At 38.7% G+C, this 25269-nt stretch overlaps 1 protein-coding gene across 8 annotated transcripts in view; it reads right to left on the bottom strand.

The window, feature by feature from the left end:
• CASK (peripheral plasma membrane protein CASK) overlaps positions 1-25269 on the bottom strand; it is an 850717-nt gene that overhangs the window by 46098 nt on the left and 779350 nt on the right. For 2 of the 8 annotated variants that reach the window (XM_071688727.1, XM_071688729.1), the window contains exons 6-8: positions 9348-9380; positions 8116-8217; positions 7857-7992 (exon numbers count right to left, since the gene is read on the bottom strand). In XM_071688727.1, coding sequence (XP_071544828.1) covers positions 7857-7992; positions 8116-8217; positions 9348-9380 — 271 coding nt within the window. The remainder of the gene's footprint in view (positions 1-7856; positions 7993-8115; positions 8218-9347; positions 9381-25269) is intronic. The other 6 variants (XM_071688728.1, XM_071688730.1, XM_071688731.1 and 3 more) reach the window with 3 other exon arrangements.

Raw genomic sequence — 25269 nt, 5'->3', positions numbered from 1 at the left:
CTCACCTCCCAATTGACTTGACCCTCAACCCTACTGTACCTAATAACCTTGCTCTTATTCACATTTACTCTTAACTTTCTTCTTCCACACACTTTACCAAACTCAGTCACCAGCTTCTGCAGTTTCTCACATGAATCAGCCACCAGTGCTGTATCATCAGCGAACAACAACTGACTCACTTCCCAAGCTCTCTCATCCCCAACAGACTTCATACTTGCCCCTCTTTCCAAAACTCTTGCATTTACCTCCCTAACAACCCCATCCATAAACAAATTAAACAACCATGGAGACATCACACACCCCTGCCGCAAACCTACATTCACTGAGAACCAATCACTTTCCTCTCTTCCTGCACGTACACATGCCTTACATCCTCGATAAAAACTTTTCACTGCTTCTAACAACTTTCCTCCCACACCATATATTCTTAATACCTTCCACAGAGCATCTCTATCAACTCTATCATATGCCTTCTCCAGATCCATAAATGCTACATACAAATCCATTTGCTTTTCTAAGTATTTCTCACATACATTCTTCAAAGCAAACACCTGATCCACACATCATCTACCACTTCTGAAACCACACTGCTCTTCCCCAATCTGATGCTCTGCACATGCCTTCACCCTCTCAATCAATACCCTCCCATATAATTTACCAGGAATACTCAACAAACTTATACCTCTGTAATTTGAGCACTCACTCTTATCCCCTTTGCCTTTGTACAATGGCAAACCCTTCAATATTTCTCTTTCCCAAACAACTTTCAGCACTTTTGTTCTGGCAAATGAAAATGATGATAAAGTTCCAATAGGTACTACTATAGATTTTCTGTTGATGAGAAATTTTCTGATGTCTTATTATCTGACCACTCTAGTTTCATCTTTGTACTTTCTCTAGTATAACTCTGCAATTTACCTTACCAAAGGCTTTGGCAAAGTCAAGAAAAACTGTTCAATCTCTATCCTTGAGTAAGTGTTTTTTAAATGCAGCCATAGTAAGCTAATAACTGAATTTGCATAAATCTCCCAGGCACAAACTCATGCTGATCTCTTAACTGATTTCTTTTTAATTTTGCAATGACCTAATGATTATATATCACTTTTAACTCAAAAGAGATATCTATAAACCTGAGCTGTTTACAAAGAATCATATGTCATGGTTTCCTTTATGAATCCATCAATATATTTACATTAACCTGAGTGTCTAAAATCTTTTTAATGCTCATATTTCTCCCATTATCACTCATATTCAAAACAGACTCCAGTATTTTTGGCATTTTTGTTAGTACATGTTCCACATTGTCACATATAGAAGCAGGTCTCCTCTCCATTCAGTGACAATAGGTCCACATAGTACAACCAATCTTCTGTAAATAAAGAATTCTCTGGTTCATATTTCAAGTCAGTGTATCATCTAAGGATAACTGATTTGTATTACATTAATGATTTTAAACTTTACAGAGCTTCAAACTTTATAGGGCATGGTTCATGCAAGATCTGTTTTCATTAAATAGTAACTGATCCTTCAAAGTATTTTTTTTCTAAACTGTGAGTTAATTACTACTCAAAAGTACCATCCATTATGGTATTCAATTCAAAACCTGAGAAAAATACATATGATTTAAATCTAGTAAGGTTTTCTACTCTCACATCTTTCAATAGCTTATCTAAACTTCAAAGTCAGAAACTACTACACTTGTATAATGTCTACAGTTTAGTATAAAATTACCCCTTCTTGGTGCTATGTATGTTAATCTATGGTACTGTATGTAGCAATCCTCTGAAACTCAATCTATAAATGTAATTTTTTGCCTTTAGTTAAATTCTGTGCTTGTTGTAGGCTCTGATGGCTGGCCACATATGGCATCCCAAACAAAGGATGTCACTGGAGCTGCCTGGAGGCCTCAGTACATGCTAGCAACCAAAGTGGGCAGTTTAGCACCTTCTCTATGGACCACCATAGCTGTAAGGCATACCTCTGAACCATCAATGCCCATACTCAGGATTGGCCAATCTGATAAACAATGTGTTTTTCCTGATTCATAAGAGAGAGAAAAAAATAATTTTTATAGTTTATATGCCCCAATTCTTTTTAGTATTCTTAGGATTAGCCAAACTGGTAAACTATGTGTTTTTCCTAAACTCGGAATGATCAAGGCTTAATCCACTGGAGAAAACTAACTGTATCATATTTTTTGTGCACCTAGAAAAGGGGATTCTGCACACTGGAAAAAAAAAAGCACACTAGAAGGGTTATATTATAAGTCTTGGTAGCCTAAGAGAGCAAGGCCATGGCTGAGACAGTTTACAATGTTTCTCCTTGCTTCTACTTTTCCTATATTCAACGACAACTTCATTTCACTCCTTGGGTGTGCTATACTTAAGAGTGACAACTCTCCTTTCGCAAATTTTCACTGCATTAAGTGCAAGCACATGTCAAGAGTAGAATTGTTTGGTAAGTATTATAAGTTTTAGTGAAGGTTCTTCAACACTAAGAGGTGTGCAAATGCTTAATGAGTGAAACATTTGAGAAAGCTCTTGTATGTCCCACTTTGATTTTAAATGCACAAGGGTACATATGATATACACTAGATATATATTATGAATAACATAACATAACACCTCTACCTTATTCAATATTGGTCTGACAAGTTTCAAAACTCTAGGAAAGCAGTCACAGGACAATGAACTTAAACAAGTTAACCTACGTCACTAAAACATATAATGCAGGTCATAGCGACTTATTTCAGCATCAAGATGTAGTACTCACAGAGATACATCCCCTCAACAAGTTTCACGACTCTGCCATGAACCGTACCTGAGAAACAAAGTTAGTCACAGAACCTAACTACAATTTAACTGCCATACAAAAGTTTCCACAAAGGCATGTAAATACACATTACCTGAATACAAATGGCCCTAGCCATATTGAGAAGCATGAAAAATATTAATCTTAGATGACACTCCCTACCTTGCCTAATCAGTGTTGACATGCATGTTCCCAAAATACTGTAGCAAAGCTAGAGATCTATGTATGAATGTCCAAATAGCTTTGGGGTGTTTTGGCTCTCTTTCTGAGCCACAGCACAAGACCAATACGAGTCTGATCAAAATACAACATTATGTAGCAAATCTGGCGATCAGAATCCAATGTTTAGCATGTACTTTTGATATGCAAGGATACACAATTCATCTCCGTTCTTTAAAAGAAGGCTGATGTGAATAATTACATAACCTGTCTCTTGAAATCTAATGTGAATTTGCAATGCTTGTGATAAAATCTGCAGCTACAGACGTAAAAATCAGTGTACTGTACATAGATGCACAATTCAGCTCCAAACCCAAACATGAATAATGATGCTTAATCATACAAAGTCTAACAAAAATCCAAAAAGACTATGCAAAACTAGTCATTGGAATGTTAAGTTATTTGTATGTAAGTATCTATATATCTGTGCATACAGGGAAGAGACAGTTCAAAACTTATGGGGTCCCACCTCTTACCTCATGCCATACACACATTTAAAGCTTTCAGAATTTGCTACAATCTCCTCCCCAAAACTTGTTTCCATTTATCTCATACTCTGCTGCTACAGAAGTGTTTTCTCATTCCTTTCCTGACTTCTTAGTTTCCTGTTCTATTCAAACAGTCCCTCATCATATCAAAGAAATGCTCAATATCTACATCACTGAAACCAGTGAAGAAAGTGAAAGGTGTGTGAGAATCATGCCTCCTCTTCTCTTTTTGTCTTCAAAATGTGAAAATGATTGGGACTACAGTCCTCTTCTCATAACTTAAATCTCATTCAGGTAAAACTTTTCAATCCATTGTAGGACTCTCAAAAAATTGTACTTGTCTCTATAAATATGGAGGTTACTGGCATAGCCTTGGGTGATGTAGCCCTCCCAATCTCAAAAATTTTCACTTGCTTAATGTCATAGCTGAAAATTTATATATAAACCCTGTATTATAAAATTACCTTGAATAAATGCACGGACTAATCGCTTTTAAATCATATATGGTAACCACATACTCCATCATTTTTTTAGGCAGTTGCAGTCATCTTAAAAAAAAACCTCTAAACTGGCAGTGTTCTATATGTCTAATATAAATGATATTTACTCTTTGATCATCTGTTAGTTGATGGCATTCAGCTACAACCAATTCATAATTTGCCACCTCCATCAACCTTCTGATGCAATTTCCTAACAATGGAATGAAAACTAAGTAAGTCCATAACTCCCTCTCATGCAGTTTCTTGTAGAACATCTTCATATGTGGTCCCTTTTGGTACTACAGTACTTTGTGTTACAAACTCTCTGATCCATCTTTCTAAAAAAACCTTTTATATTTTGTTGGCTACTTTGTCTGACATTATACAGTTTACTTCATCATGTGGTTGGCAACATCAAGAAAAAGTGTCCATTCTCTTTCCTTACATTAAACTTTCACACACATATATCATTGTAATTTGTTAATAATTGGGTATTTATACTTCTGCCAAGCACAAATCTATAGTGGCCTTTCTTAATGTAGCTGTTCTTGATTAGATGTTCCAATATCATTTTACCAGTCTAAGAAACTTTTATTACATGCCAAGTCAAGCAATAAGGTCTGTACAGTATAGGCATTAGCATGAATCCTCCTCTGTGTGCTGGTGTCACAAATTATGTTCCTTCATGGTGTAGTGGTCAGCATTACTGTCTGTGACACACTTACAGACCGCCTAGTGCCAAGCACATAGGCTCGAATCCTGGTTGTAGCAGTTATTCCACAATCAACCTAGTTGCTGATTCCCTCCTAAGGATTGGCTGATAAACTGGGTACCTGACTTAGGGTAGGGTATAGGAAATAGAATTAGTGAGATGGCCATGATTAGTGCATTCAATTGGTGATGCTGTCTAAAAAAAATTTTTTGGTGAATGTCTGCAAATCTGCTTTCATTAAGTCTTTGCCTTTGCAATATATCAATGGTTTTGGTATTGCCATCTTTGTTTTCATAAAGAATATCGCTAGCAATCCATCTGGTCCCATAGCTGAAATCTATGAGTGCATTCACATCATCTTGTCTGAAAAGTTTATCATTTAATTTCTACTTGCATTTTGAGCTGAATACCAGTTTGTACTGTTCAACTGAACATCCTTCATACCTTCTTGGAGTAATTTTCTCCAACTTTAAAGGGCACAATCTCTCATTTCTTGTCTTTTGCTTTATTCAAATATGTGAACACTGGAGTAATTTTGGATTTCTTTCTATGTTTTGTAAAATTCTCTCTTCATGTTCTCTTCTCTTATATGGTACTTCATTATTTCTATATCCGTATTCCTTATGTTTTTCATCCAACTCATTTATTCTTACCTCTTTTTTTGCTAATCCATTCTTATTTTTCTATGCTTTTCTATTCATCCAGTTTTCTATTGCATGGTATCTTTCATACTGCACTCTTCTTTTTCTTTAGTTTATAGATCAGTTGTCCCAGTGTCTCATATAATATATTTCTGTTTAATGCTAGATTACTAGTACTGAAGATCTCATTCCTAGATGTGTTTGAAAGTCTTTCAATGTTCTCTCTTATGGCTGCTTTATCATGGTGGATATTCACGTCATTCAACCTCAACCTCTGTTGCTGTATCACATTCACATTCACTCATTTTCACACCATACATTGTTGCAATTTCTATGATAATGTGCCATGTCATTTTTGCAAATAAGATCTATCATACTATTCCCTCGTTAGTTTGTGGTTTACCTATATTAGGCAAATGATGAACACACACTAATTATCTACATCCACAATCTACTCCTCTTTCCTGCCTTTCAATGAAATGGAATTTAAAGTCACCAGCTCATAAAATCATCAGATCTGGTTTTCCTCATCCTTCTAATTTTTCTACAACTTTTGTTAAAGTTTTCTTTAAAGTTATTGATTTTTCTTTTACGAGACCTGTATGTTATTAAGTTCGTTGCATTTATGACTAGGATACTCACTATAATCCATTCACATTTAATGCAACTTTATCATATGCTTTCCTTCTAGTTGCATTAATGACTGGGATACTCACTATAATCCATTCACATTCACTGTAATCTTATCATATGTTTTCCTTCTATCTTATATGATACTAGGTTAGTTGTACTTATGAATGGGATACTCACTATAATACATTCACATTTATTGAAACTTCATTATATGCTTTCTCTTTACTATCTTAATATGAGTAGGTTACTTGTATCAGTGAAAGGGATACTCGCTATAATCCATTCCCATTTATTGAAACTTTATTATATGCTTTCCTTCTATCTTATCATGGACATATATTGCTATGATTGCCTGTCTGAAATTGGTTCTCTCAGTTCTGAATGTATCACACTGTTCCAAGTCTGCTTCAAATTTCCCTTTTTCAGCAACCAGAGTTTCTGAAATAGTGATTAGAACTGTGTTGTTGTTACCCTTTATGTACTCATTGATGTAATTCACTTTGATTCTAGAGTTCTCACTCATTAGCTTCTATACATGCATATAATATATATGATCCTCTAAGGCTGGGTGTGTGTAAGATCATTTCTGTTTTCAAATGGGCATTCTTCTGTCACAATCATGTGTTTTTACTACTACTCTTTTCACATTTCTGTCTGATCTATTCTTATTTGGTTTTCTAGTAAAAGAGTCCTAATGGGCTGGTAGGTTTTTGCAGTGGTCACTTCCTCCCTCGAACAACTCTCTTTTGATTTTTGATGTCTACACAGCCTTCCTCTTTCTTGGTACTCAGCCCATACACAGGTCCATTTCAAACACTCAACTTGAGCCAAACTTCTCAGTCTACAACCACCTACTTCAGCTCACTATTTCTAATCATTCTATGTGGTAGCGCAATCTCCCACTTTCTCACCCCTTTCGAAAATCATCTTATTCTTACCAGAGTTTACCTTCATCTCTCTTCTTTCACAAACTGAAACTCATGCACCACTACCAGTCATTTCCCTTTACCCTCTGCTACAATCAAAATTCAGTGGCACTTAAGTCTCTCTGGAGAAACTCAAACTTTGTCCCATTTTTTCCTATTCTTACTTTCCTCTCTCTTACTGCCCTATTAATACCAAAAAGCCAGGGTAACATCTCATAGCCCTGTCTCACCCCCCCTGTCTATTTAAAAACTTTCTTTTGATGTGTCATCCACCTTTACAAATGCTTTACTATTTTTGTAGAATGATTTTGTTGTATCCAACAACTTTCTTAATACACTACACTCTTTCAGTACTTCTCACAATGCATATCACTCCAATTCATCATGACCCTTTCCTAGGTCTATGAATGTTTCGTATAACTTCTTGCTCTACAGTTTTTTACTATTTCATTCACAAGAAGATTTGAACTGTATATTCTCTACTTTTCTAATAACACTTACCGATTATAACTAGACATGCATGCAAAGTCCCTTGAAAGACTAAGCAAGTCATTTCAGCTTTAAACCCTTATAGTCCTAATATGAACTTTTACCTAATGTTTGATTAAACTAAGCAGTTTAGTTTCTTAAGCTATTTCATACATTATGAATTTCAAATTTCCCAATGAAAAAGATCTAGAGACTGAACTACTAACAGAGGTCAGGAGAAATATGTATGCATCCCATAATGTTCACCTGGATCAGTACCGCCTACTCCCTAAGTGGCTCTGAGTTTCTTCCTACTATGGTAAACTTTCACTTTAATGCTTCTATCTACAGCCTCCAACTTGTGTGAAAAAAAAAAAATCCTTAGAGAAATAAAACCTCACAGTGAAAACACATTCTTCATTAGAAATTAGTTTTTAACATAAACATGCAGACTTTATAATGTAGGATCATCTCTTTACCTTGGTCACGTTTACTCTTCTCCATAGCAAGGTAAGCAGTACGGCGTTCTTGAAGCTCAGGAGACGGAATTAATCCTGCTGTACCATTGGGATCCTTTTTCGCCTGCCACCAGTTGTGGTCATCCTTTGATATAATCTGATGGACAATAAGACAGAATAATTCCGTTTTACAACTGGATGATAACATGGTCTTTCATTTTTTTAGAGGTTATGTTCAACTTTCAGATTAGTACTGTCATGTTTCCATTATCACACAAACCTGCAAAATATCTCCAGTTTTAAAGGCTATGCCCGCTTGTGCACATGGGATTAGATCATCTTCAAGAGGATCATAGTCGAACTGGGCACGAACATAGATCTGCTGAAAAACAGGAGACTAATCAAGTTCAAAGGTTTTCATGAAAAACTGATCCAGAGTGGCCCTTGTTCAGATCAAAAACCCTTTAAGATATCATCTAAAATAAAGAGTATTTAACGTTTCTCTTACTTATACATATTTGCTTGAGTTGGTAAACACAATAACTATGCTGCTATAATTTCAATCTATCTGTAGTATTACGTTATGCCTATAGTATTTAGCAATTTGAGGTTCATTAATAAACACAAAAACATATAGTCAGTATTGAACATAAACAATATAAACAAACATTAGCGTACAGTACATAACAATACATGTGCATCACTTTTCTACACAACATACAATTCATCGTCCACTGTTTCACCAAATGAACAAATCAGTGAGTTACGAACATTCACTGGCATGTTATGAAAGCAAACACACACAGAACAGTTAGATGACATACTGAAGAGGAATTGTGAGCAGGAGGTACAGAATTAAATCATAGTGTTACCATTATAACTTTAAGGATAAACAAATCATAGCACAGGGATACATTTCAGTAAAATAGGGAAGGGCAAACAGTCACAGTCATTGGTTAAAAAAAAAATTACTACAGGTTTCTGGATTAGAAACCAAAGAACTAAAGAAACATTTTTTAAGTTAAACATGGTCAAAGCCAAAGTGGTACTTGGTAACAAGAATCCATGAGTTACCTTATGTTGTCTGAGTTACTAACTCGTTAATAATCATGAACTGTAATTATGGTTTAAAATATGAAAGTTATTAGCATCACTGTTGTCACTGCTACTGATTAAATACCAGTTTAAGTCTATACGATCATAAATGTGACTGACAGCACTAATCATGCACAAGAGAGGATTATGGAACATTCTGGTGCCATTCACAAATAGCCTTGGATTGAATCTGATCATTAACTGATTAACAGGACCAAGCTGCTTTTTCATACAGTTAAATCCTTAATTCCATGTGGGACATAGAATCATCAGTCCAACATGAAATGAAGTATCAGAATCTATCCAACATTAATGAATGCTACCTCTACCTCTACGCAATATACTGTATTCTCTACTAATTTTCTATTAAGAAGGGAAGATTTAAAAAAAAAAAACTTATACTGCTTTAATAAAAACCTTTTTAACAACTCCACTGCGTAGAGACCAGTCCTGGTAAGATGTAAAAAAGAAAATAGAATGTTTTTAGAATAAATTTTACACACAGTTCAAACAAATTACCCACTGCATTGCTGCAGGTTCCTGAAGCCTTGTGGGAGGCAACAGAGGTTTGTTTAATACAAATATGCTGGATTTAAAACAGTGGAAAATAACACTTAATTCTAGCAGCTGCAAGGCTCATATGATACAGCTGTAAAACAATGGCTGAAATGGTGTCAGGAGGAGTAACACACTACACAACATACTGGTAAAGCAAGGATTCCAAACACTCTTATAACCCTACATATACCACAACAAGAAAGCCCATTAACTAGAAATCTAACATATAGGAGGAAGGTATAAACTGAATCATTGTGCTTTGGTGTCTTTAGTATCAAAACAAATTTTCTTTTTAGCCATGTAAGGATTCTGAAGGTAAAGCATCAACAATATCTTATTATGTTCCATTTTCCTTTTCACAAAAGTTACATCACAGGGAAAAATTTGGGGATGAAAAAAAAATTGTATGTGTTACCCATTAACAGTTACAGATCACATGTAATCCACTCGTGGTTACACATGATCTATGATTTCAAGAATTTTGCAAAACACTATGAAGTCCTACTTTTTGGTCTGAAAGGGTATATGCATACTCTCAAGTAACTGCACAATCATATCACTCTAATATATTATTATAAATATCCAGCTTAATTGAAGAGCATTTCACAGAAAGCAGTGATATCTATAGAATAATAAATGATTTTCCCCACTTATGCTATTCACCATTGTAATAACAAATTTCTGCAAGCTTGTTAAAAATCTGCCCACCAGCTCAGAAAACAACTGTGAGGATCAGATACAGAACTAATCTGAGAGGAGTAGAAAATAAAACTTTTTAATGGCCCTGTTACTTACATGTACATTAATACCAATAATTTCCTTTTTTTCTTTCATAAATGACTGTTTATTCCCACGATAGCAAGTTAGCACCAGACACAGATGAAGAAAGATCGCATCCACTAACATTCATTCTCTAGCTGTTAAGTGTAATGCACCAAAACCACAGCTCCCTATCCACAACTAGGCCCAACAGACCCTTCCAGGGTTTACTCCAGATGTATCACATACCCTGGTTCAGTTCACTGACAGCACACTGACCCCTGTACACCCCATCACTCCAATTCATTTTATCTTTTGCACCCCGTTCACCCTCCTGTATGTTCATGAAGGTCGAATGAAATAGGGAAGTACAAGGAGAAAAGAAGAATGGAAGTTATACGGGAAACTTCAAAAGTTTACAGTTCTGGTCAAACAAAATACATCTAAAATTCATCTGAGGTGCTCCACCTACCATAATGCTATCCAGTTCATTTACAAAATCTAAAGAATAATACATATTACTAGGTTCTATTACATTAGATATCCCAAATGTAACATGTTCTCCTGCAGGTGCATCACTTTCTGAAATATGATACACACCAACTAATAGCAATGAACGCTATAACTTTTCCATTTAATCAGAAATGTTGTTTTCATTTCAAGATACTGTATTTTCACTAAATGTGCTCAAAGACTGTTGTTTCATGTTTGCTATGAAGGTTTGTTCATGATATTCACATCCTCAAAATGGTAACAGAGTAGAATTCGAATTACTTGACCTCCCAGTTCTTCAGATATATAAACTAAGCAAATTTGTTCGATATCTGTGACTACAAGCTGAGCAGTTTATCCTGAAACTGCCTTGGGTAAGGCATATGACATGCCTGACCTACACCCTAATAAAAAAATCTGCTCATAACATTTCACTTTTTTCATGTTAGATAAGACGGAATGGGAAATTGTATGACCCCATTAAGACTATCTCTGATTTACTACATTATCTATAATTACTCCAGGTCCAATTTCAATATAAGAAACCTCTTTCTTAAGATTTCTGCAGCCCAAAACTGCACGATTTTCAATAGCAGGGACGTGAAGACTCCTTGGTAGCAAGATGTTCTTTGACTAGACTGTATTTCAAATGTTACAGCCATACTAAGGGTGACTTTTAACTTGTGGTGTAACCTCGATCAGGTGGAGTCTAATAACACCTATCTATCTATCTATCTATCTACCATTCTATCTATCTCTATCTATCAATCAATCAATCAATCAATCTACCTATCTATCTATATCTATATCCAGGCCCACAAAACTTTCCATGGTTTACCCCAGACACTTCACATGCCCTGGTTCAATCCGTTGACAGCATGTTGACCCCGGTATACCACATCGTTCCAATTCACTCCATCCCTGCACGTCTTTCACCCACCTGCATGTTCAGGCCCCAATCGCTCAAAATCTTTTTCACTCCATCTTTCCACCTCCAATTTGGTCTCCTACCTCTCATTCCCTCCACCTCCGACACATATATCCTCTCTGTCAATCTTTCCTCGCTCTTTCTTGCCATGTTTGGGAGGTGAATGCAAGAGTTTTGGAGAGAGGGGCAAGTATGCAGTCTGGTGATGATGAGAGGGCTTGGGAAGTGAGTGAGTTGTTGTTTGCTGATGATAGTGCTAGTGGCTGATTCGGGTGAGAAACTGCAGAAGCTGGGGACTGAGTTTGGTAGAGTGTGCGAAAGAAGAAAGCTGAGAGTAAATGTGAATAAGAGCAAGGTTATCAGGTTCAGTAGGGTTGCGGGACAAGTCAATTGGGAGGTAAGTTTGAATGGAGAAAAACTGGAGGAAGTGAAGTGTTTCAGATATCTGAGAGTGGATTTAGCAGCAGATGGAACCATGGAAGTGGAAGTGATTCACAGGGTGGGGAGGGGGCAAAGGTTCTGGGAGCGTTGAAGAATGTGCAGAAGGCAAGAACATTATCTCGGAGAGCAAAAATGGGTATGCTTGAAGGAATAGTTATATGGTTGCGAGGCATGGGCTATAGATAGGGTTGTGTGGAGGAGGATGGATGTGTTGGAAATGAAATGTTTGAGGACAATATGTGGTGTAAGGTGATTTGATCGAGTAAGTAACTGAAAGGGTAAGAGAGATGTGTGGTAATAAAAAGAGTGTGGTTGAGAGAGCAGAAGAGGGTGTATTGAAATGGTTTGGTCACATGGAGAGAATGAGTGAGGAAAGATTGACAAAGAGGATATGTGTGTCAGAGGTGGAGGGAATGTTGAAATGTATAGGTATGTATATGTGCATGTGTAGACACGTATGTATATAAATGTGTATGTGGGTGTGCTGGGCCATTCTTTCGTCTGTTTCCTTGCGCTGCCTCACTAACGCAGGAAACAGCAACAAAGTATAATAAAATATAAAATAAATGTAAATAAATGTATGTAGGGTTGGTTGCAGTTCAGTAGAAGCTCTGACAATTAATTGAAACTATAAAATTTGTAATGTTTCAATAAGCAATCAGAACTCCCACTGAATCGCGATTACTCCTTATAAGATTAAGGAGCAGTGTGATCAGAAGAATAATGCTAATTTGCTCAAGGAATGCTCACCATGCACGTCATGGTTGCAGCTTACCCCACTGACTGTTATATGAGTAACACTCGAGGATTCTTTCCTGGTGCTTGCTGTAGGAGCTTGTGAAACCATGCATATCTAAATACTGATAAAGTGCATGTTCTAATTCAAATGAGGAGGAGAAAGGCCACCTGTACAACTACAGTTATAGTTTTGGCTTGTCTTCCATACAATCCCCATCATGTTACAGTATAAAAGTAACTGACACCCCAGGGATTTTTCATATGTGCCAATGAACTGCTGCTTGCAGTATAAGGCATCTCAACATATTAATGAAGTGTGCCTTCCAATTCAAGTAAAGGCAAGGAGAGGTAACTGATATAAGTATGGCTAGAGTCCCAGCACTGTTGGGCTTACAAGTATAGTAAGAGTCCTCCTACATTCCTTCTTTCTTGTATTACATCCAGTAGGTTTCCCATCTTGTGTAGTCAGTGTCAAATAAGGAGAGGAGGCATACCAATACACGACAGGACCCAGGTGTATACATCAAAACTCTTCATCCTGTGTTTTATGGTGTAAAGCATGTAAGCATACGTTCAGTATAGAATTCATATTCAATCATATGACCCACGACCCCTTATATGGGGCTCCTGCATTTCCAAGGCTGAGACACAATATGTGGAGTGATAGGTTTTACTAATGATGATAAACCTTAGTGAAGATACTTTTCACTCATGGCAAAACCACATGTAGGCAGAGCATGATAACACCAAATGACACACACACACACACACACACACACACACGTGTACACACACCTGAAACCCTTTCCCACAAAAAACATGAATCACATTTTCCAATCTATGATATGGACATTATCCACTCCTACATTCATGCAAACACCAATTTAACATTTCCCCAGACCCTTTATACCTATTATGCAACTATCACAATCAAGACACCATAAATGTACTGCTTTATGACCTACGGTCTTGCCCAATGGACGTGGCTTGCTTCTTGAGTGATGCAGAAATTCCATGCAGATAGAAGCGACTCCGGGCACCAGGAAGTAAGTGCAACTGATCTACATTTGAACCAAGACCCTTTTTACTAGAGCTCCTCCAGCTCCAAGGCATGGAAATAATGGACTCCTTTGGGGAGAAACGTTTCTGGATGAGACTATTCCCTTTTACCAAAAGACAAAAATACAGTTCCATTGTAGGTGACTCTTCACTTGTGGTGTAACAGGGAAGTGTACAATATCCATATTCTCTAGCCCAAGTTAAGTATGGTATCCATTTGTCAACCAGTCTTATGGAACAGAAAACAGTTTGATTAACTGTTGAGTAGACTGCTCTCTCCATGACTTGAACCCTGAAAGGCCTGTGTGTTAGTCATAGTACAATTCTTCCCTTATAATCTTACCATCTTCTTAGGATGATATATTTACTTGTATGGTATTCAAATCCTAACACAATTACCCTATCAACTTTTTAAGTATGTTCAGGCAAGCATTAAAAAGGCTGTTAGGAATGCCATGTGAACATGTAATACTTGATTCCTATCGAGTATATAATGTGACCTAATATAGACCACATACCTTATGATCGAATGACTGGTAAAGGCTATAACGGCAAGATAAAGTTCAAATATAAACTTGTAGCACAAAATGACTGACAGATGAATTAATATATGCATGCATATACGAGCATGTAAAATTCAGAAACATGTTTCATAAAGTTCAATTGAGGGTTCTGTAACACTAACATGATTTAACTACTTTAACATCTCAATAAAGTATACTACAAGAAGCAGGTGGGTATTAACCTTGAACAATATCAACCCTTTCAATCAATACTAATGTGGGTCATCAGAAACAATTCATGAAATGTGAGAAGTGTGATACAATCAATACAGCAGAGCACTAATGGACTTCAAAGGAGTATAGGCTTAGCTGCCATAAAAGGACATGATGAAAATCTTCAAAATAATTTTTAACAACAAAGAGGAAACGTAATGATCAGGATAACAATAACTGCTAAAAATGTATATTAATCTTAGGCAAGAGACTAAAAATTTTGTGGCATGAACCACAACCAGTACACACACACAAAAAAAAAATTGTTGGTCTATCTATTGTTTGCACTAAAATATGTGCAGAAAAATTATTTTTCAGCTTTGTCTTTTCCAATATGTATATGGGAGGTAAGTTTGAACGGAGAAAAACTGGAGGAAGTAAAGTGTTTTAGATATCTGGGAGTGGATCTGGCAGTGGATGGAACCGTGGAAGTGGAAGTAAATCATAGGGTGGGGGAGGGGGCGAAAATCCTGGGAGCCTTGAAGAATGTGTGGAAGTCGAGAACATTATCTCGGAAAGCAAAAATGGGTATGTTTGAAGGAATAGTGGTTCCAACAATGTTGTATGGTTGCGAGGCGTGGGCTATGGATAGAGTTGTGCACAGGTGGGTGGATGTGCTGGAAATGAGATGTCTGAGGACAATGTGTGGTGTGAGGTGGTTTGATCGAGTAAGTAATGTAAGGGTAAGAGAGATGTGTGGAAATAAAAAGAGCGTGGTTGAGAGAGCAGAAGAGGGTCTTTTGAAATGGTTTGGGCACATGGAGAGAATGAGTGAGGAAAGATTGACCAAGAGGATATATGTGTCGGAGGTGGAGGGAACGAGGAGAAGTGGGAGACCAAATTGGAGGTGGAAAGATGGAGTGAAAAAGATTTTGAGTGATCGGGGCCTGAACATGCAGGAGGGTGAAAGGCGGGCAAGGAATAGAGTGAATTGGATCGATGTGGTATACCAGGTTCACCTGCTGTCAGTGGATTGAATCAGGGCATGTGAAGCGTCTGGGGTAAACCATGGAAAGTTGTGTGGGGCCTGGATGTGGAAAGGGAGCTGTGGTTTCGGGCATTATTGCATGACAGCTAGAGACTGAGTGTGAACGAATGGGGCCTTTGTTGTCTTTTCCTAGCGCTACCTCGCACACATGAGGGGGGAGGGGGATGGTATTCCATGTGTGGCGAGGTGGCGATGGGAATGAATAAAGGCAGACAGTGTGAATTGTGTGCATGGGTATATATGTATGTGTCTGTGTGTGTATATATATGTGTACATTGAGATGTATAGGTATGTATATTTGCATGTGTGGACGTGTATGTATATACATGTGTATGGGGGTGGGTTGGGCCATTTCTTTTGTCTGTTTCCTTGCGCTACCTCGCAAATGCGGGAGACAGCGACAAAGCAAAATAAATAAATAAATAAAATATATATATTGACTCACTGCCATGAACCTTTCATTAAGTAGGGTTTGTTCCAATCAAGCTATCAATTACAATATGCAATGGTAGGCAAACTTAACAAGAAGCGTCAATAAGGTTTGTCAAATGTGTGCTGTTTCTACTACTCACAAAACACTGATGCCTTTATTTTGGCAAAATACATTATTTTATTATTTTTTTTTATTATACTTTGTCGCTGTCTCCCGCGTTTGCGAGGTAGCGCAAGGAAACAGACGAAAGAAATGGCCCAACCCCCCCCATACACATGTATATACATACGTCCACACACGCAAATATACATACCTACACAGCTTTCCATGGCTTACCCCAGACGCTTCACATGCCTTGATTCAATCCACTGACAGCACGTCAACCCCGGTATACCACATCGCTCCAATTCACTCTATTCCTTGCCCTCCTTTCACCCTCCTGCATGTTCAGGCCCCGATCACACAAAATCTTTTTCACTCCATCTTTCCACCTCCAATTTGGTCTCCCTCTTCTCCTTGTTCCCTCCACCTCCGACACATATATCCTCTTGGTCAATCTTTCCTCACTCATCCTCTCCATGTGCCCAAACCACTTCAAAACACCCTCTTCTGCTCTCTCAACCACATTATAATGCATAAAACACTATCAATTCTTGATTTTTCAAAACAAGGGTCAAGTATAGGAATGGAAGGACAGGCTACTATAAATTCTCTCTTTCTCTTTGCAAAATTCCTGGTAATGGCACAAAAATGTTATTAAATGGATGTGGACAAATACATTGGCTGGGCAGCTATCTGGCACTCCAGGACTTATGTTATACACATAAGGATGTAAGTTCACTCCAGTTTTCTGTTGTTGCTAGTTGCAACTGTGCCATGCCTCCATAAGCAGTAGAATGCTTCCTTACATTATGATGGTGGCCATAATGTCCATCCACAAGTAGTTTGTTAGCTTCGATGCAATCTATTTAAACTTCTCTCATACCTGGAATTTCACTCATGCATCATTTGAAAACACCATCATTACTGTAGATTGGTAGATTGCTCGATAGGAATGTACAAGTGGAAGTTCAGAAAGGAGGAGGGAAGAATATAAAATATGTCAGTGGATTGTTAAGAAACTGATAGTGGAAAGCAAAGAAAGAGTAGATGAAGATTTTGGAAGAAAGTTAAGTGAAAAGTTTTGGGATAATAAGAAATTAAGTATACTGGAAGACTGGAAGAAGGTGAAAAAGGAAACAGTTGGATGTAAGAGTGGAAATGTTACTGTGAAAAGTAAGGGAGGGGAGATACTGAATCAATATGAGGAAGTGAAAGGAAGATGGAAATAGCATTTTGAAGATCTGATGAATTTGGGAGAAGGGGGAGGCAGCAGTTGTTATATGCATGGATATAGAGGATGGAAGGAAGATGATACAAATGCAAGGACCTAAAGGAAAAAGGGAGGCAAGAAAGGTATTAATGAGGATGGTAGGGAAGGCACCTGGAGTAGATGGGATTATGGCTGAAATGCTGAAGTATGGAGGAGAAAGTGTGATAGAGTGGATGTATCCAATATGTAATTCAGCATGGGAACAGAAGGTTGTGACAGGACTGGGTGAAAGCTATAATTGATCCTTTATTCAAAGGAAAAGGTGCTAAAGCTGTGTGCAGCAATCACATAGGAATAAGTCTGTTAAGTATACCAGGAAAAGTGTATGCAAGAACGTTAATTGATAGTGATGGAAATGACTGAATGCAGAATAAGTGAAGAGCAAGGGTTTTTAGAAAAGGTATGGGATGTGTGAATCAGATTTTTGTGGTAAAGATGACTGTGGAAAAGTATTGAGTGAACGGTAAGAGGTTGTATGCAGCTTTTATGGAGCGGAGATTATTTGACAGATTCAAGTGGAATGCTGTATGGGATGTATTAAGGATATGTGATATAGGGGAACAACTGTTGGATGGTGTGAAAGCCTTCTAATACATGTGTAAATGTGGATGGAGAGTTGAGCAAAAGTTTTGGTATACATATAGGTGGGAAGCAGGGCTGTGTAATGTCACTATGGCTTTTTAACATGGATGAAGCGATAAGAGAGATGAAGGTAAAACTAGGGATAAGGGGCGCAGATATGGAGTGTGGTGGTAAGATGTGGTGGATAGTAGCGAGCCTGTTTGTGGATGATACTGTGTTGTTTGCTGAGAGTGAAGAAGGGTTGCAGAAGGTTGTCAGTGTAGGTGATTGAAGATAAATGCAAGCAAAAGTAGAGCAATGATGTTTGAAAGGAAACAGAGGGAAATTATAGATTTTGTAGAACCATAAAGAGTGAAAGAAGAAAGTGTACTAAATTGTGCTTTAGATATGAGGAGAGAACGACTAAAAGAGGTGAGGGAATTTAAGTACTTAGGAGCTGTTTTGGGTAAGTTTGGTGATATGGAAGGAGATAAGGGAGAGTGCAAAACAGGGTAGAAGAGTCACTGGGACCTTTAATAAGATAACAAAGGGTGAACATGTAAGTATGGAAGTGAAGAGAAGATTAAAGGACAGCATAGTCCTCCCAACCCTGACCTATGCAGATAAAACATGGACATGGAATGAGACACAGGTCAAGAACCTAGAGAGTGGAAATGAGCTATTTGACAAGAGTATGTGGTGTGACTAGATGGAATTAAGAAAGAAATGAAGGGATGTATGAGATTTTGTGGTATGGCAGGGAATGAATTGTGGAGTGGTTGAATGGGTGAAACATAATACTTTGAGGTGGTTTGGGCAGGTGGAAAGTATGCAAGACTGGGAGTTTACAAAGAGAGTGTATGATAGTACAAATAATGGGGTGAGTGTGAGAGAAGACACCTTTGACATGAGATAATAGGGTGGAGGAATAATGGAGGAAGAGAAACGTGGAGGAATGCATGGAATGGTGTATGTGAGGGAGGCATGTAAGGAAAGTGATAGTGGAGACTTTCTTGCCATGGCTACCCCTTGATGGGAGTTCCTGCAGAGAACAGGTGTCAGAGATATAAATAGATAGATAAGACATCATCACCATATTACATGCATATAAACATGTATATTTCAAGCTCTTTGGATAAGTCCCACTGTATGTCTGGCTTTGTCATATTTGTCTCCAGTTTATACAAATGAACTACTCCACCCAAAGCTTGCTTGTTTTGCTGCTTCTGACTAATGCTAAAATCAACATACTGGAAAGTGGGTTGAACAGAGCATGGTAAAATAATGTCTTTGGTTATATGAACTTTATTACATTATGGATGTGACACAGTTTGCCACACTTATGCAATTTTGTCATAGTCTTTGTGGCTGAAGCGTTTTCGTTGGAAGCAGTACTCTGTCTCTCTGGAGGCAATACTCTGTGCTTCAGGAAGCAGTACACTGTACAGTGCTGATGGAAGCAGGGAATTGTGATGCTACATATGGTGTGCTCTGCACTTTTGGATGCAGTTCACTAAGTGATTGGAAGCAGTTCATGATGTGGCTTGAGGCAAGCACACTGCTCCTGGAAGCAAGTTCATTGTGTAACTAGATGCAGTTCACCAAGTGACTGGAAGCAAGTAAACTGTGTTGCTGGAAGCCGATCACTAAGTAACTGGAAGCAAGTATACTGCATTGCTGGAGGCAGTTCCCCCAAGTGACTGGAAGCAAGTACACTATGTTGCTGGAAGCAGTCTACGATGTGATCTGAAGCTGTACACAATGCTGCCGGAAAAAGTAAAATATACTGTTGAAAGCAGTATACAGTAGCATGCTACTAAAGGTAAAATACTGCTGAAGGTACATTCTGCTGGTAGAAGCAATCGAAAAGGTCCTGGTAGCAGCAAGCCATTCTGCTAGAAGCAGTACAATGTGCAAATGGCTACAGTAAACCATGCTACTGGAAGCAGTACACTTTGCTGCTGGAAGCAGTTTATCATGCTCCTGGAAGCAGTTTACCATGCTGCTGGAGGCAGTTGTCTGTGCAGCCAGAAACAGTTTAGTGTGCTGCTGGAAGTAGCACACCATTCTAGTGGAAGTGACGGAGGCACTTTACCATGCTGCTGGCAGTGGTAAACCATGCAGCTGGAAGCAGTTTGAAGTAGAGGATTTCAATTTGTTGCTGGAAATAATCATAACTGCTGGAGGTAACAGCACTATCAGTATACTGTGCACCTGGAAACAGTTTACTGTGCTGCTAGAAGCAGTTTACTGTAATGTTGGGAAAAAGTCTATACAGCTGGAGGCCGTGCGCGGTAATAATGCAAACAGCATGCCATGCTGCAGTTCACCATGCTGTGGATGTAACAATCCATGCAGCTGGTCTTACTGCTGGTAGTAACATTAGTGTACCATACAGCTGGAAGCAGTGCGTGTGAAAAAAGTATGCAACGGCTGGAGGTAGCACAAAGTGCTGCTACTTTTATATCAAGCTGCTAAAGTCAAATTCTCTGCAGCTGGAAGCTGTAAAACCATCAACTGGAAACTGTAAATGGTACTGCTGGAAGCAGTATCATGTCTCTGGATTCCTAAACTCATTGACCAACCCCCAGAGGTGGACGAACAGCTGCTCTGGCTGTGGATCGACTGCCTCAACCAAAATGCGAACCTAGGCGCTCAACCCTGGCCACAAAATGCGAACCTATGCGCTCAACCCTGGCCACAAAATGCGAACCCATGCGCTCAACCCTGGCCACAAAATGCGAACCTATGCGCTCAACCCTGGCCACAAAATCACCACAGCAAGTCAACTTCCCATCTCTTCGCAAACCTTTGAGGTAATTACGCTTTCTTTAGATAAATAAATCAACACGCATGCAAATAAATATAACTAAATAAAAACCTAATTACGAATGTACCGCTATCTTATGTGACTGTATATTGCCATATGTGAATGAAAATCTTCAAAACGTTCCATGGCTAAGTTTAGTTCCCCATAAACCTGTTTCTCGAGTTACCTTTCGATCAAAGTTACGCTCATCACCTGCATCAAACTCTCTCAACTTCTGAAATACACATTTTCCCTAATGGCATTGGCCTATCCATTTTCTTCTGGGGTTCACCACCAACCTGAGGCAGACATGACGGTAATGATATATGGGAACCAGACAATGGTGTGCCAAGCCATTCAAATCACGCCAAGAGCTACGGGTGTGTGGGGCATACTTTACCAACAATATGTTCTGATATACGCATCAGACAACATTATGGACTATATCTAATATACTTTTCGATATATAAAATGCCTTGGCTCAGAATAAGGATATTCCGCCAGAAAAATGCGCTGGAGGCAAAACGGATCTTGTCTAACGTCGAAAATAAATAGATTTCAAAAAGCCTTTTCCATGTTTTCTTTTCAACATTACGAAACGAAAAAAGGAAAGAGAAATTATATACTTCTACCCATACACGTCCTAATTGATATACTTCTATCCATACACGTCCTTATCAATATACTTCTACCCATACACGTCCCAATTAATATACTTTTACCCATACGCGTCCTAACTAATATACTCCTACCCATACGCGTCCTAACTAATATACTTCTACCCATACACGTCCTAATCAATATACTTCTACCTATACACGTCCTAATCAATATACTTCTACCCATACACGTCTTAATTAATATACTTCTACCCAAACACGTTTTAATTAATATATTTCTACCCATACACGTCCCAATTAATATACTTTTACCCATACACATCCCAATTAATATACTTTAATCATACACGTCCCAATTCATATACCTCTATCCATACGCATCTCAATTAATATACTTCTACCCATACACGTCCCAGTATCATGCACATTTCATGAAGTGACGCTTTGACAAAGAGGCAACCATGCCATCTCTCCACGACTCTCTCTATAGATATAATACTTCAGCACTGAAATAGCTTGTGGAACCCAACTGGTTCCCCAGACAGATAACTGATCATGATTCTCCGTTGCTATAATACTCTAGTCCCAATGAAAGTCAGAGTGAATGAGACTCTTTGTAGCTATTATACTTCACTCTAAAGATAGTGAGAGTGACCATGAGGCTGGAATTATAATACTTCAATCCAAGATAGAGTGAAGACAGCTCTAGCTATATTATTCAGTCTCCAAGGTCGCGAGTGGAAAACTGCTCTGTAATTATAATACTTGTCTAAAATAGTTAGAGTGAACTGGACTCTAACTATAATACTTCAGTCCCAAATCAGCCATTGATCACGACTCTAGCTATAATACTTGAGTCTTAAATAGCTACAGTGAACAGGACTCTAGCTATAATACTTCAATCCCAAAACAGCTTAAGTGAACGCGGCTCTAGGCTATAATACTTCAATTCCAATGCAGTTAGAGTGAACACGACTCTGTAATACTTCAGTCCCAAAAACGCAAGAGTGAACAGGACTCTAGCTATAATACTTCAATCCCAAAATAGCTAAAGTGAACGCAACTCTAGCTATAATACTTCAATTCCAATACAGTTAGAGTGAACACGACTCTATAATACTTCAGTCCCAAAAACGCTAGAGTGAACAGGACTCTAGCTATAATACTTCAATCCCAAAATAGCTAAAGTGAACGCGACTCTAGGCTATAATACTTCAATCTCAATATAGCTAGAGTGAACACGACTCTCTCTACGTAGAGCCATAACACTCGTCCGAAAAATGATAAAGAGTGAAGACACAACGTTTAAATGCCTCGCTTACGAGTCCACGACCACAGGGAAGAAGTCGTTGAGATCATACTACCAGATTGGCCAATAGAGTCGTTACGAGGCCCCTGGGGAGTCTGTACAGAGCTTACATACAAAGAGCCGAGTATGCCACTCGCCTCCCCATAGTTTCTCCCTTGCCCGCCAGCCAGCCCGCCTCCCCCAAGAGACTTGGCAGCCACACCCACATTGTCTCTCCCGAGGCCAGGCAGACTCTATAGCGATCTCGCAAGGCCGTCGCTGGAGGAGCGCCACGAAATACAAAGGGAAATTATACAGTCTTTGCATCCGGCTTGGAGATGGAGGGGGGGGGGGGGCATGCTAAGTGCCTGAGCGAGACTAAACCCAGGCCCCCAGACAATTATGAATAATTACATTTCTTTTTTTTTTTTTTTGCTCCATTTTCACTGGTGGAACACAAACAACGAAGGCAAAAAAAAATAAAATAAAAAAATAAACGAAAGTACCCTATGTAAGGCTTCGTGTGTGTGTTGCTGTCTACGTTTCCTAGATGAAAACTGCCTATCTTTCCTTTAAATAATTTATATATATATATATATATATATATATATATTATATATATATATATATATATATATATATTGGAAAGGATCACAATTTTGCGCGTGATCAAGACTCATACGAATATATATATATATATATATATAGGAGATAGGGGAAGCAAGGATACTTCCTACGTATTCCCTGAGTGTCGTAGAAGGCAAGTAAAAGGGGTGGGAACGGGGAGACTGGAAATCCTCCCTTCCTGTATTACTTTCCAAAAGAAGGAACAGAGAAGGGGGGGCCAAGTGAGGACTTTTTCCCTTCTAGGGCTCAGTCGACTATCTGTTCTTGACGCTACCTCGCTAACACGGGAAATGGAGAACAGATGTATGGGAAAAAAAACCCAGATCTCATATATGGCATCAATACGGCGCATTCCTAGTTAATTATGGCTGTGCTGCCTATACAATAAGTCCCCTCGCGTCATAATCTTACATCATACGACTTGCTACACTATAGGGGAAACTAGCGTCTATCTCCATAAGCTACATATTTATGATCCACGTAACCTACACGTTCAATGTTTTTTTTTTTTTGGCCTTTTTTTTGTACACACCTCGCTATTTTCGAAGCATATTCAAAGTGGCGAAAAGCCTTGAGGGCATCTTTATCTTGTAAAATGTCTACGTACCTCCACTGCGGGAAAACTGTATGGAGATAAGAAAAGAAAATATTCTGGTGATAACTTTTATCCGTGGAAGAAAAAAGAAGGAAAAGAATCTTCACGTTGCCTGAAGTAGATTATGGAAGGAATGGGTACAGTGCCCGAAGTATATATCATCAACGAATAATTTCCAGTGAAGGGAAATTGTTAATCCGTGTACTCGCGTAGTGTACACATGAGGGGTTACACACGTTCATCAGTAGCTGTCTACAGCTACAGAAGGAAGGGGGGCGGGGGCGGGGAGAGAATGACTGTAGACCATAACCTGGAAGAGAATGAAAGATGATGGGAAAGGAGAGAGAGAGAGAGAGAGAGAGAGAGAGGAGAGAGAGAGAGAGAGAGAGAGAGAGAGAGAGAGAGAGAGAGAGAGATGAGGTCAAATGAAAGTACCAGGAAGCTAGAAGGGGAGTTGGGGAGAGAGAGAGAGAGAGGAGAGAGAGAGAGAGAGAGAGAGAGAGAGAGAGAGAGAGAGAGAGAGAGAGAGAGAGAGAGAACGCAGAGATCAAATGAAATTACATGGAAGATAGAAGGGGAGTTGGAGAGAGAGGAGAGAGAGAGAGAGAGAGAGAGAGAGAGAGAGAGAGAGAGAGAGAGAGAGAGAGAGAGAGAGCATCAGCAGTGTGTGTATGTGTGTGTGTGTGTGTTTTGGAGAAGACATGGCACATCCAACTGTGATGGCCAAGAACACCTCACAATGCTATAATCAATTGCTTTAAGCACTTTCCTGCATTAAGAATACCAGCGAATAAATGCCAATGAAGATAAACAGTTAAAAACAACGGGGAATTAAGAGAATTAAGAAATTCTACGAAAACTTCAACCCACACTAAAAATAAGACGTGATAAGCACACAAGAACGAAAAAAAAAAAAAAAATACAAAACAATAATGTCATTCTTAAGTTAATATAAGCAACTCTTAAGTTCCCCAGCACTCCCATTCAGGGCACAATAAAACCTTCCACTTGAGGCTAATAACATTATTACAGCCATGCCTTAGGCTCCATCCGCTCAAGGGGCAAGATGTGGTGGAACGAGGAAGGCTCCCCGCCCCCCAACCACCACCAGCTGGTCCAAAATCCATTCAGAGCAGCCACACACGACCTTGACGAGAGGTTCCTATTCCTTAAAGAAAGGATTTCGTTTAATGGCCGATGTCTGCACAAGGGGATTCAGGCCAGTGTGTGTGTGTGTGTGTGTGGAGAGAGAGAGGGAGGGTAAAGTGGAGGGAGGGAGGGATGGTTTCGCCAGT

This window comes from Panulirus ornatus, chromosome 46 (genome assembly GCF_036320965.1).
Source record: "Panulirus ornatus isolate Po-2019 chromosome 46, ASM3632096v1, whole genome shotgun sequence".
NCBI classification, from domain to species: domain Eukaryota; kingdom Metazoa; phylum Arthropoda; class Malacostraca; order Decapoda; family Palinuridae; genus Panulirus; species Panulirus ornatus.
Note: the sequence above shows the minus strand (reverse complement) of the source record. Positions and strands in the feature narration are given on the sequence as shown.